The following is a 13,080-nucleotide window of genomic DNA, read 5'->3' as shown; positions in this document are numbered from 1 at the left end:
GATGAGTAGATACAATTTTTTAAATTTGTGTGCTATCTCTATCGAATAAGTTAGTTTTCGAGAGTTTTTTCAAAGCAAAATTAGCGTAGTGTTCCTCTTTTAAATCTAGATTATCTCAAAAATAGATTTCGAATAGTTTTTCAAAGAAAGGTTAGCGCAGCTTTCCTCTTTTAACATTAGCTTATGTAGCTTGACATCACAGAACACAAAAAGATAAAATAAAATATAAGACAAACGTAAAATGAAAAATAGATGTAGCTAAAGTTAGGCTGCATAAAAAACCAACAACATAATAATCTACTAGGCATGTTTAAATTGAATTAAATAAAATCCTTTGCGCAAAAATAGGTATGTTAGAGAGTAAAAGCGCATAAAAAGCCTCGCTACTTTGTTAAAGGTAGTTTTTGAATAGTTTTTCAAAGACAGGTTAGCGTAAATTTCCTCTTTAAAGTTTAGCTTATGTAGCTTGACATCACAAAATATAAAACTCAAAAAGACAAGATAAAATATAAGATAAACGCAAAATAAAATATAGATGAAACTAAAGTTAGGCTGCATACAAAACCAACAACATAATATTCTACTAGTTATGTTTAAATTGAATTAAATAAAATCCTTTACGCAAATATAGGTAAGTTAGAGAGTAAAAGTGCATAAAAAGCTTTACTTTGCTGAAGAAGAAGATGAATAGATGCAACTTTTTAAATTCGTGAGCTATCTCTATCGGTGTAAGGTAGTTTTTGAACAATTTTTCAAAGAAAAGTTAGCCTAGTTTTCTTCTTTTAAGTTTAAATTATGTAGCTTGACATCACAAAATACAAAACTCAAAAAGACAAGATAAAATATAAGATAAACGCAAAATAAAATATAGATGAAACTAAAGTTAGGCTGCATACAAAACCAACAACATAATATTCTACTAGAAAAGTTAGCCTAGTTTCCTTCTTTTAAGTTTAGATTATGTAGCTTGACATCACAAAACACAAAAAGGCAAGATAAAATACAAGGTAAACGTAAAATAAAATAGAAGTCAAACAAAAGTTAGGTTGCATAAATACAAAAACTGCATTGCCAAAAATAGAATTTGTTGTCTAGAAAGACCTTTTAAACTTTGTTTCTTTCGTTTTTTGACTTAGTGAATCGCGATCTGGTTTTTCTTAGGCGCGCTTGTTTCTTAGTTGTTTTTTTTGTAAAGAAACTTTATTCAGACGTTTTTTTTTACGCAACTCCTTTAACATTATTTTTAACAAAGTATTCTTTTATACGTGTTTACATTGAAATAAAACCCTTTGCGTAAATAGAGATAAATTAGAGAGCAAAAGTACATAAAAAGCCTCGCTACTTTGCAGAAGAAGAATTGGATGGCAAGATTCGTGTGCTTTCTCTTTCGTTTAAGGTACTTCTTGAATATTTTTTCAAAGAAAAGTTAGCGTAGTTTTCCCCTTTTAAGTTTAGCTTACGCAGCTTGACATCACAAAACGCAAAAACCAATAAGGCATGATAAAATACAAGATAAACGTAAAATAAAATAGAAGTGAAACAAAAGTTAGACTGCATAAAAACAAAAAAAAAAAAAAAACATAATATACTTCTATGTATGTTTACATTGATCTAAACAAAATCCTTTGTGTAAAGATATGAAAAAATAGAGAGTAAGAGTTCATAAAAAAGCCTCGCTATTTTGCTGAAGAAGAAATGGATGTCTAGATCTTTTAAAATAAGGAACTTTTTGATTTCTTTTTCCGAAAAATGGTTGGAGCAGTTTTCCTTTTTTAAATTTCACTTATGCAGTTTAACATCACAGGAAATATTATTTTGCTTTTTAACAAACTCTTAAAAACATCAGAAGTAATTCTAAATGCAACTCTATTAAAAGTTTCACAGAATAACAAAACGACTTCTTTTTTTTTTTTTTAAAGATAAAAAAAAGTTTGAACTATCTTTAAATAAGAAATGTGAGAACAGTTTAACAGAACTTCTTGTTTATTATGTCTTTAGCGAAACAGATAAAAATATTTGCAAAAGCATAGATAAAACAAACTACACAAAAGGCCCATCTTTATTGCCAAACTGAACAAACTTATCTAAACTACATAAATGGTTTCACGATATTGCCATATTGAACAAACTTTTCTAAACTACCCTCTTTTTGAATTTTTAGCTTCATGTTTTTAATTTTGTCTTTAATATGGCTTTGGTAGGAGTACTTTTGCAAGACATGAATGAGCTTGTCACTGCTATGATTTGCCAAGATGCCAAGGTAATCTTTGTACGAGCAACTTGAGCTTACATCTGTAAACACGTCTTGCAAGATGTATGCCAACACCAAAGCTGCACATCGTGGAAAACTTCTGGTGTTGAACCATTCGTTGTGGCCAGGGCAAGCATTCAGCTCTTCAACTATTTCATCTAAAATTTTACAAACTCAAGTCATAACACAAAGTGATTAAATCAAATATTCATTTGGTTCTGAAGTAAGACAAGATTTATTCTGTTTTTTTATTTATTTTTTTTTTGTTGACCTTATTGTTTGCACTGATAGCAATAACTGGTTTTTGAAAGATTACCTAAATGGCATTGGCTAACTTCTGCTTTGTTTTCCTTTGTTCTTGGCTGAGTTGATCCTGAAATAAAATAAAACCATGTTCATTTTTCTAATTCATAAAAACCATCAACAGTTTCTAAGTGTTAGAGATGATAACAAGCTGTGCATGATTTCTAACGGTGATGTTTCTAACTTCATCATTAGAAATCGGGTAGACACAACTTTCTAAAAGTGCACTTAGCAATGATGGCTAGTTTTTGTTAACAGTTAACCATCTGAAATTGTGCAAGAAGAGGTTTGTGTTTATATATGTTTGTATAAATTAGGTTTTACATTACCGATGAGTTCTTGAGTGAAAGATGGCATTTCCAACTTGATTTTTTTTCTTCTTGGATCTTTTACTTCTAAAACATAATCAGTTTTAGTATCATTCACTTGTATAAACATTTAAGCAATCACAGAATTAGTCCTGCAACAAATACATACACACTTCTGTGTTGTTTTTTTGTTTTGTTTTGTTTTTTTTACAGCTCTAACAATAACAATAGGGCAAGGAGTTGATTTGGGCATTTTCATTTTTTGAAAGCGTGTTGAGATTTGCATAAAAATCAAAAATCAAAAATCAAAAAGAATTTACCTCTGGATGTAGAGGCAAGACTTTGGCTAAATAGGCTACCAACAGATTGAACAGCATAAGGTGAGAGCTGCTTTGCAAGAACAGTACCAGCCTGTTGGACAGGAACAGCTGAAACTGGATCAGATGAAAGAAACAAACTGGGTTTGGCCAATGTTTGCTGAAAAGCAACAAGGCTAGGAGTCAGAGGAACAGAAAAGACCTCTTTTGAAGGACAGAAAGCGACTTGCTGAGAAGGAGAAGCAGAAACAGGTTTGGCAACCACTTGCTCATTAAAGTAAACTGGAGAAAGTTTTGCATGGTGTTCAATAAAATCCGGTTCATCAGGAAATAATGTTAATGCAAGAGGAGAACAAGCTGTGCCAACAGGAACAGCTAGAGTCTGATCTACATCCATACAAACAGCTTGTTCGTTAGGAACTAGTTGTGCAAGAGCAGGGGATAGTTCAAGAACTGGACCAGCGATTGTTTGTTCAGATGGAACAGACGAAACAGGAGTTGAGGTAGGTTCACACAAGAAATCTACGGCATGGTCGTTGCTATCCTCTAAAGGAACATTGTTTTCTACAGCTGGAGAAAACGGAACCACTGTGGTACAGCTGAAAGTAGCAGCACATTCTTCAGAGTCAGAACCGGAGTCTAAATCTTCCTCAAAGATGTCCCTCAACCTCATGAAAACCGTACTCCTCTGCATTAGTTTGGAGCCAGTCCATCACATCCTTCTCCTTCTTTGGTGGTCTCTCAGACTTTTCAACAGTCAAAGACTCTATGACTCCGAAGGACTGTCCGATGCCCAGGGCAAAGCGCAACTCCTCTGCAGCGTTCCACTGGGACACATAAAAGCTATCCATTGTGTTCCTGCTGTGCTTCATGTAGAGTGTAGCAAACCGCTCGCGATCTTCTTTGCTGTTGTTGGCAAAGTAAGTGGCTATCGAACCGCGAATGCAAGTGGGAGTAAGACGCTTCATGGGAATGTTTACTTGGCTTTTTCTGAAGCAGGACGTCAGGCAAGAGGAGATAGCAGAGGAACCCATCTGGTAAACAGGCACTCTAGTTGCACCGAGTGTCACACATTCGTCTTTGTTGGGTCTCATCGATGGAAAAAGGGGCCTGTAGCAGTCGCTCAACTCCAAAACAGTCTTGGTGTCTGCAGCCATGTAGTGAGAGTCGTTGACAAGAAGGTCTCTGTATCTCAGCAAATAAATATCGATCAACACTTTCAAGTCGTTCGGCACTAGAATGTTTTTGGCTCCGTACTTGTATGCTGTTTTGTAGCGCTCTTGCACAATGCAATATCCACACTCACTCTTCTCAGCAGCCATGTAGTCTCTAATGTTTAAAAGAGCAATGTTAGATTTTCTTAAACTGTTAATTACAGTGACAGAGAGCAGAAGATGGTTTCGTAGAGACACAGCATTGTCTCTAGTCGGTGTAAGAGACGGCTTTCTAATCGATTCCACTAACTGTCTTACGTATGCAGACTTGCCATATTCGTTCAGCAAACTGACATTGATGATGTTGATGCATTTTTTGCTTTTCACAAGGCTCCTCCTCAAAGAACGAAAGGGCCTCAGCACTTTTTGTAACTCCTCCACCTTGCAGCGCAAACGTCGGATGGCCTCATGAGAAAGTCCGAAATAGACATTCCTGGCTTCACTGAAACGAAACAGGAGACAAAGGTAGACAAGGCGGTTGTACAACGTGTGACAAGACATGGCTTTTGTTTGGTCAAGTTCACTCAGCTTGGAATTGAGCTGAATGTTTTTAAAGTGCATGGAAAAGTATCTATCCTCCAAAACGTTGGAATTGGTGAGAGCGTTCGGGTGCAGCGTCAGCGTGCTGTCACAACATGTCAATATTTCAACAACTGCATTTTTGTAGATCTTTGCTTGTGACAAAGTGTTGTTGTTGGCTACCACAAGCCACTTTTCAAAATCTCTGAAGAGCTCATCTGCTGACTGGTAATAAAAGTGAAAAGCATCTTTGTCCAGCTGAAACAAGAGTCTCTTATCTTCTGTCAAGACGGAGGAGTTGGAAACCAAGTGCTTTAAGGAATTAAAATCAGAGTCTAGGACGGATTCGGTGTTCAGCTCTTTGTTTTCTACAGAGGTGCAGTGGTTTGCAGAAGGAGCCTCGGACGAACCAGCAACTGATGAGGGCAAGCTTAAAAGAGGATCAGAGGAAAGAACCGGAGAAGAAAAAGAGGAGGAAGGCCCAGGAGCAGAGGATGCAGAGCCTGATGCAGACGCTTGTTCAGCTACTGGCTTAATACCAAAGAAGGCAGGTCGAATAAATTGAGGGACATAGAGCTTGTCGTTGTCGTATCGCTTTGCCTCTGCAATCTTTTGTTTGATCGTCTTGGAATCGTAGAAATGAGTCTCTTTCAAGTGTATGTCCAGTCGGTCGTAATACTTCCAACATTGCAAACAGGGGTAAGGTTTTGGACAGCCGGACTTGCGTTCGAGACGAGCATGCTGAAACTTCCTGACCATTGCAGAGTAAAAGATGGAAGCTTCATCCAAAGTCCAAGAATGATCTTTTTTAGTCAAGTGTCTTTTAATGCTTGTGGAGGAATGTTTGCACAAAGGCATCGGACAGCTAACAGCGTACCTCTTCTTGGTACCATAGAAAGGTACAACCCTGTTTACGGAGCCACACGCTGCAACTAATGCGGCCCTGACTTTGTTTTTGAGCTTTAAGTCTCTCTGTTCTTGTGACTGCCTTCTTTTCTTTTTTTTCGCTTTAGAGTTCGGAGAAGGGGCAACAACAGTGTTGTTTTCTTGTGAAGAAGACATGTTCAGGTGTTTGTTTGCAACGGTTTATGCTAAAAAAAAGAAGACAGTTAGTGAGAGTGTTTTTCTTCTGCCTGCATCCTGGAATCCTGGAATGTTTACAACTGCAGGGAAGAGCTGTGTTTTTTCGAATCCTCTGCAAAAGAGAAAAAAGAAAGAAAAGAGAGCAACAAGAAGAAACAAAGTTTCCACTAGCAAATGAAAAAGAATGAGAGCAACTAGCATTACATGCATGGTGGCAGCAGTGATTGCTATTATGAGAAGGAGAATGAGAAAAAAAAAAAAAAAAAAGAAACAAATAAATAAAGAGATGGAGTTTGAGAGGATCTCGCAACCATATGACTCAAAGAAAGAAACTGTGTTGAAAAAAGGCAAGAGAGGGCAAATAGAACTTGCTAACAAGGACAAATGACAGACATAACTACAACAGTAACAACTCTCATTGCAAGCATAATAACAACAGCATCAGCATCACTGACTCAGAGAGTGTTGACATAACAAAAAAGAAAACAAAAGTACAAGCCAAGTGGGGGAACATTAACAAACACTCATTGCAACTATAACAACAACAACAACAACAGCAACAGCATCACTGACTCAGAGGGTATTGATAAAAAAAAACAAGCAAAACAAAAACAAACAAAAAAACAAATAAAAAAACAAAACAAGCAAATTGGGTGAACAGTAACAACTCTCATTGCAAGCATAATAACAACAACAGCATCAGCATCAGCATCACTGACTCAGAGAGTGTTGACAAAATAAAATAGACAATAAGCAAGCAAAGTGGGTGAACAGTAACAACTCTCACTGCAAGCATAATAACAACAACAGCATCAGCATCAGCATCACTGACTCAGAGAGTGTTGATAAAATAAAACAGATTATAAACAAACAAAGTGGGTGAACAGTAACAGCTCTCATTGAAAGCATAATAACAACAACAGCATCACTAACTCAGAGGATATATAAAAAAACAAACAAACAAACAAACAAAAACAAAAACAAAAAAAAACAAGCAAAGTGGCTGAACAGTAACAGCTATCATTGCAAGTAAAATAACAACAACAGCATCAGCAACATCATCACTGACTCAGAGAGTGGTGATAAAATAAAACAGATTAAAAAACAAGCAAAGTGGCTAAACAGTAACAACTATAAATACAAGTAAAATGACAAAAGCAGCAACAGCATCACTAACTCGCAGGGTGTTGATAAAAAAAAAAGCAACAAACAAATAAAGCAAGCAAAGTGGGTGAACATTAACACTCATTGCAACTATAATAACACCAACAGCAACAGCATCAGTGACTCAAAGGGTGTTGATAAACAAAAACAAAGGCACAAACAAAACAAGCAGAGTGGGTGAACATTAACAACACTTATTGCAAGCATAATAACAACAACAGCATCAGCATCACTGACTCAGAGAGTGTTGATAAAATAAAATAGATTATAAACATGCCAAGTTTGTGAACATTAACAAACACTCATTGCAACTATAACAACGACTACAGCAACAGCATCACTTACTCAGAGAGTGTTGAGAAAAAAAACAACAAAAAAAACAAAAACAAAACAAAACAGAAAACAGAAGTACAAGCCAAGGGGGGGAACATTAACAAACACTCATTGCAACTATAACAACAACAACAGCAACAGCATCACTTACTCAGAGGATATTGATAAAAAAAACAAACAAACAAACAAACAAAACAAGCAAAGTGGCTGAACAGTAACAGCTATCATTGCAAGTAAAATAACAACAACAGCATCAGCAACATCATCACTGACTCAGAGAGTGGTGATAAAATAAAACAGATTAAAAAACAAGCAAAGTGGCTGAACAGTAACAACTATAAATACAAGTAAAATGACAAAAGCAGCAACAGCATCACTAACTCGCAGGGTGTTGATAAAAAAAAAAAGCAACAAACAAACAAAGCAAGCAAAGTGGGTGAACATTAACACTCATTGCAACTATAATAACACCAACAGCAACAGCATCAGTGACTCAAAGGGTGTTGATAAACAAAAACAAAAGCACAAACAAAACAAGCAAAGTGGGTGAACATTAGCAACACTTATTGCAAGCACAATAACAACAACAGCATCAGCATCACTGACTCAGAGAGTGTTGATAAAACAAAATAGATTATAAACAAGCCAAGTTGGTGAACATTAACAAACACTCATTGCAACTGTAATAAGAACAACAGCAACAGCATCACTGACACAAAGGGTGTTGATAAACAAAAACAAAAACACAAGCAAAGTGGGTGAACATTAACAACACTCATTGCAACTATAACAACAACAACAGCAACAGCATCACTGGCTCAAAGGGTGTTGATAAAATAAAGAAATAAAAACAAAACAAGCAAAGTGGGTGAACAGTAACAACTCCCATTGCAAGCATAATAACGACAACAGCAACAGCAACACCATCACTGACTCAGAGAGTGTTGATAAAATAAAATAGATTATAAACAAGCCAAGTTGGTGAACATTAACAAACACTCATTGCAACTATAACAACGACTACAGCAACAGCATCACTTACTCAGAGAGTGTTGAGAAAAAAAAAACAAAACAAAAAAAAAACAAAACAAAACAGAAAACAAAAGTACAAGCCAAGTGGGGGAACATTAACAAACACTCATTGCAACTGTAACAACAACAACAGCAACAGCATCACTTACTCAGAGAGTGTTTATAAATAAAACAAAAAACAAAAACAAGAAACAAAAATACAAGCCAAGTGGGTGATTACTAACAGCGCTAACAGCAGCAACAACAGTGTCTTTAGAAACAACAAACAAGTACAACAGCAACAACTGCTTTTACAGAGTATAACAATAACAACAACATGGCACTAACAACAACAAAAGGGTTGGAATAAAAACCTGTAGGCAAAAGGAGAGCTGCATTCAGACAAGATCGATTACAAAGAGGCTCTTCTTTAGGACAGAGGAGAAACTGCTTTTGAGGGACAGAGGGACTTTTGTTGTTGTGGTTGTTGTTGTTGTTGTGCAGAAACCAACAAACTTTTATTGAACCGAATATAACCGAATATAACCGAAAGTCTTGTTTGCTTCTGTTTTGTGCCATCAAGAAGGGAAAACAAAACATCACAAAACAAACGAAGCAAACGAAACAAACAAACAAACAAACGAACGAAACAAACAAACAAAAAAAAAAAAAATTAAAAAAATTAACAAACAAACAAACAAACAAACAAGCAAACAAACAAAAACAAATAAGAAAAACAGAAAACGCAGTACCGAAACCTCGCCATTTTTTATCCTTCCTCAAGCTTTCTCTGGCGCCAAAGACCGAGAAAGTTGAGCAAACGTGACGTTGAGGGGGGGGAGGGGGGTACTTAAGGACAGCAGACCGACCAATGGCACGCTTAGGAGAGACCCACGTGAATGCTACATTTTCTTTCTATGTACGCTGAATCCGCTCAAAGTCTGGAATTTCCAGCATTCACGTGTCATCACTCCAGCCACCAGATTGGCCCACACTTTGCACACTTTCAAGACTAGAAACTCACTTGTGCTCAATTTGAGCAAAAAAAAAAAAAAAACTAAGTCTCGCATGGCGACAACTTTTCCAAAAGCAAACAAAGGCAAACGAAGGCAAACGAAGAAAAAACAAAAACAAATAAACAAAAACAAAACCGAATAGGGAGAGAGAGAGTGAGTCGACTCATTTCTTTCGACTGCCTTAAACGAGAAGTCTAAAACGTTTAAAAGTTGAAAACTAAGTTTTTTAAATGAACTGCACCGAAAAAACTTTACGACAGTTTAGCTGGTTAAAAACGCAGAGGAAAATATTTTATAAAATTTAAGCGTTCTAAAGATGTCCATTTTTGTTTTTGTTTTTTTTATTTTGGTTTGTTTCTGGCTTGTTTCTTTCTTTAAATTCTAGCGATCGAGCATATTTGAACGGTTTCATCAACCTGTCGGCGCACGTGCTCGAGAGCTAGAACTTTGATTGCTTTTGTTGTTGAGAATTGAGAATGTCCGAGCAGGTTTTTTTATCGATTTCATCGCTTGTGGCGAGGCAAAAATCAAAACGCTTTTTGGACGAAAGAAAAGAGATTAAAAGGAAAAAAGAGAAGAAAAAAAAACAAAAAAATAGGTTATGTGTTATGAACATTTATTTTCTCACGCGATGACGTCTAGTTTTGTTAGAGTAATTAAAATATGGTATCAAGTTTGTAATTTCTATCTTATTTTTAGTTACGGATAATTGCCAATTATGTCACGTTTAGTATACACAACGCTGTTTTCTTAATAGCAATATGATACAAACAAGTTATAAAAAAAAAAGCGTTCGCTCGATCTTCCTTAGTCAGTTGAACAAAAAGAAATTTTCACAACATATGATTGATTTGGTTGTCCTAGCAAGCTGTTTTAGCAAACGACTAGAGGTTGCAACTGTTGTTCATTGAAAACGAAAAATCTAGCGTCAGCAAGAAATTTTTGAATACATAATGTACACAAAAGTGGCACTTACAAATGAAAATGTAAAAAAAAACTGTTTACCTTGATGCCAGACTCGCAGAGATGTTGTCGCTCGTTGCTATCGACTGCGAACAGCTTTGTTGTTTTTCGAAGTGCCTCTTCATTCTACTTATAGCCGAAGTTTTGGCTTCGAAAAAAAATACGAACGTCGTTAAGCTCAACGAGCTGCTTTAATTGTTGTTCGTGCGAAAACGAAATGCTTAAAACGGATAAAAGTGTTGGCGTAATTACACTTTTCGACCGCGATGCAGTTTGTCAACTCTAGCGTACTTTTTTGGCTCGTGGAGCAAAAGCCTCATGATAATAGCAAAGGCTTAAAATGTCTTAACATGTCAGCAAAGGCTTAATATGCTTAATAAACTGTGGTTAAGCTTTTGCGGTGCAGTTCATTTACAACTTAATTTGCAACTTGCTGGCACAAGCAAACGTTTATGACTTCTCGTTTAAGACAGTTGAGCGAAATCAGTCGACTCACTCATTCTCCCTTTTCTGTTTTGTTTTTGTTTTGTTTTTTTGTTTTTGTTTTTGTTTTTGTTTGTTTTTTTTTTTTTCTTTGTTTGTCTTTTGTTTAAAATGTAAAAAACTCGAAAGGAAAGTTGTTGCTTTGTTTGCTTATTGAAAGTTTTCGCCAGTTGCAAGACTTAGTTTTGTTTTTGTTTACTTATTAAAATATCGAGGAAAATATTTGAGGACATCGCATTCTAATGGTGCCTTTATAACAACATCTAACGATTTAACGTTTAATGTTGTGCTCAAAAAAAAAATTCCTTTTATATCTCTCAATGGTCTCCAACGATAAAACTGCCGACCAATCGCAACGATTAAACAGCCAACCAATGGCAGCTCAATGGTCTCCAAACAAGAGACTGCCGACCAATGGCAGCTCAGTGGTTTGAGAAGTGAGATCATTCGATTTCCTTTTATTATCTCCAGTTTGAACTAGTGCTTGGCTTGTGGTGCAGAAACTAAAACTTCCCGTTTTTGTATTTTGTTTTGAATTTCTTTGCTTTGAGCTTTTTAATCGATCGATAGCTTTAGGAGAAAAGAAGAAACCCCTCTGACGAAGTCTTGGCTTTTTTAAAAACGCTCAAATTTTGGCAAACAAATCTCATACGAAACGCTACTTTGATGTCAAGCTTTCGTTACTCCCTACTCCCTTCTAGCGGAGGGCGGCAAAAAGGTGTTGCATCCTAGAGCTAAAAGTGAGGAGGGAAGCAAGTTTTTTTTTCGTTTTGTTTGCTTTTTTATGTTTTTTGTTTTTTTGAGGGGGGAGAGTTAGAGGGTAAGGGGGTTAGGATTAGAGGGGGTTGGGGTTACGGTTTGGAAACCTGGGGACGAGGATATCAAGCAGGAGTTTAGTGTCCACGAGGGGCGTCCTTCGGTTGTAACGTGCCGCTAGGTGCACGCGTCTAGTAGTTTCGTTGCATCGACCTAGAGGAGTTCTCCGAAAGGTCTTGCGCTTTGGGCTCGGGCAAACGGCCTGCATCCATTGTAAACACGGTCTCTGCCGTTAGAAAATCGTTAACCAGGCTTTTGTGAGCTTTAACAACCATCCCTTTGAGTTTAAAACGAACGTTTCCCCAAAAGCCATTCGAGATGGAGGTACTCACGGAGGTTTGTTACGGTAACAACCCTGTGGTTTGCCATCTTCTTTCTTTCCGCAGCGTCGCAAACGCATCGGCCGGTCTCTTAGGTGACGAAAAAACGTCTGATCTCTCGACTGGAATGCTTAACGTACTAAGATTAGTAGAGTTAGTACTAAGAGTTGCATCTGGCCGCCGTAATTTTCTTCGATGATGTCTTGAAAATTTCGTGACGTCGTTTTCAAACCTCTAGGGTCGATTTTAACCTTCGACCTTAAAGTCGATTTTAGCCTTCGGTGTGGCTCTGTACAACTTTTGCGGTGAAAAAGCTTGCGCGGAGTCTACAGTTGTATTTAGCCGACAGACGCTGGCAACGCAGAAACAGAATGACTCTTGGGCGGCGCAAACCGAGCGTTCAGCAAATTTCTAGCATTTTACGTCAAAGCGGACAATCTGCACGACAAATAAAGCTAACTTTCTCGTTGCAACAGTTAGTCACTGGATCGTTGGACGAGTGTGTACAGCTGTTTTGCGTCGAAAGCCGACCGGTGGTCGGATGCGACTCTTCTTTTCATTCGAAAATCAGAACCTGGCCATCAGTCGTGTATCACCATCGAATGCTTAATGTAGTGATTTCTCGAAACGACAAAAGCTTGTAAAACAAACAGCTTCGCTGTACTGTTGCCTAATATGTTAACGGATGGCCAGGAACAACCTTGGTCTGTAATGAATGAGTTCGTTTTTCCATTCGAGGCACTAATTACTGCAGTTTTAAAAGTCACCTAAAGTATAAGCTCATCTCTCCATTCAAGAAAAACAAGCATCAGAGTTTCGGAAAGTTTGCATGCACGACACCACCATCGATGATACTTAAACAAACAGAAAATGAATTGCAAAACAGAACCACTGAATTGCAAAACATAACAACGGACAGCTTGTAAAATGCATGGTGATGAGCTTCTTCAATCCAATCAAGGAACCAAGCATCACAGTT

The 13,080-nt window shown here is 37.0% G+C and overlaps 1 protein-coding gene across 1 annotated transcript; it reads right to left on the bottom strand.

Annotated features, from left to right (window-relative positions):
* Positions 1 to 1,964: 1,964 nt before the first annotated feature.
* LOC149876028 (uncharacterized) lies at positions 1,965 to 9,327 on the bottom strand. The gene is made up of 5 exons (XM_090075859.1): positions 9,256 to 9,327; positions 3,183 to 6,003; positions 2,884 to 2,949; positions 2,568 to 2,624; positions 1,965 to 2,409 (listed from the first exon to the last, which is right to left on the bottom strand). The coding sequence occupies exons 2-5, from the start codon at positions 3,871 to 3,873 to the stop codon at positions 2,090 to 2,092; spliced, it is 1,134 nt and encodes a 377-aa protein (XP_089931985.1). The 5' UTR covers positions 3,874 to 6,003; positions 9,256 to 9,327; the 3' UTR covers positions 1,965 to 2,089.
* Between the last annotated feature and the right edge of the window lie 3,753 nt (positions 9,328 to 13,080).

Source organism: Hydra viridissima, unplaced genomic scaffold (assembly GCF_058129835.1).
Source record: "Hydra viridissima isolate aposymbiotic clone 2 unplaced genomic scaffold, HvirCarnegie_v1 scaffold_54, whole genome shotgun sequence".
NCBI lineage: Eukaryota > Metazoa > Cnidaria > Hydrozoa > Anthoathecata > Hydridae > Hydra > Hydra viridissima.
The sequence above is the reverse complement of the archived record's forward strand: the minus strand, read 5'-3'. Positions and strand labels throughout refer to the sequence as shown.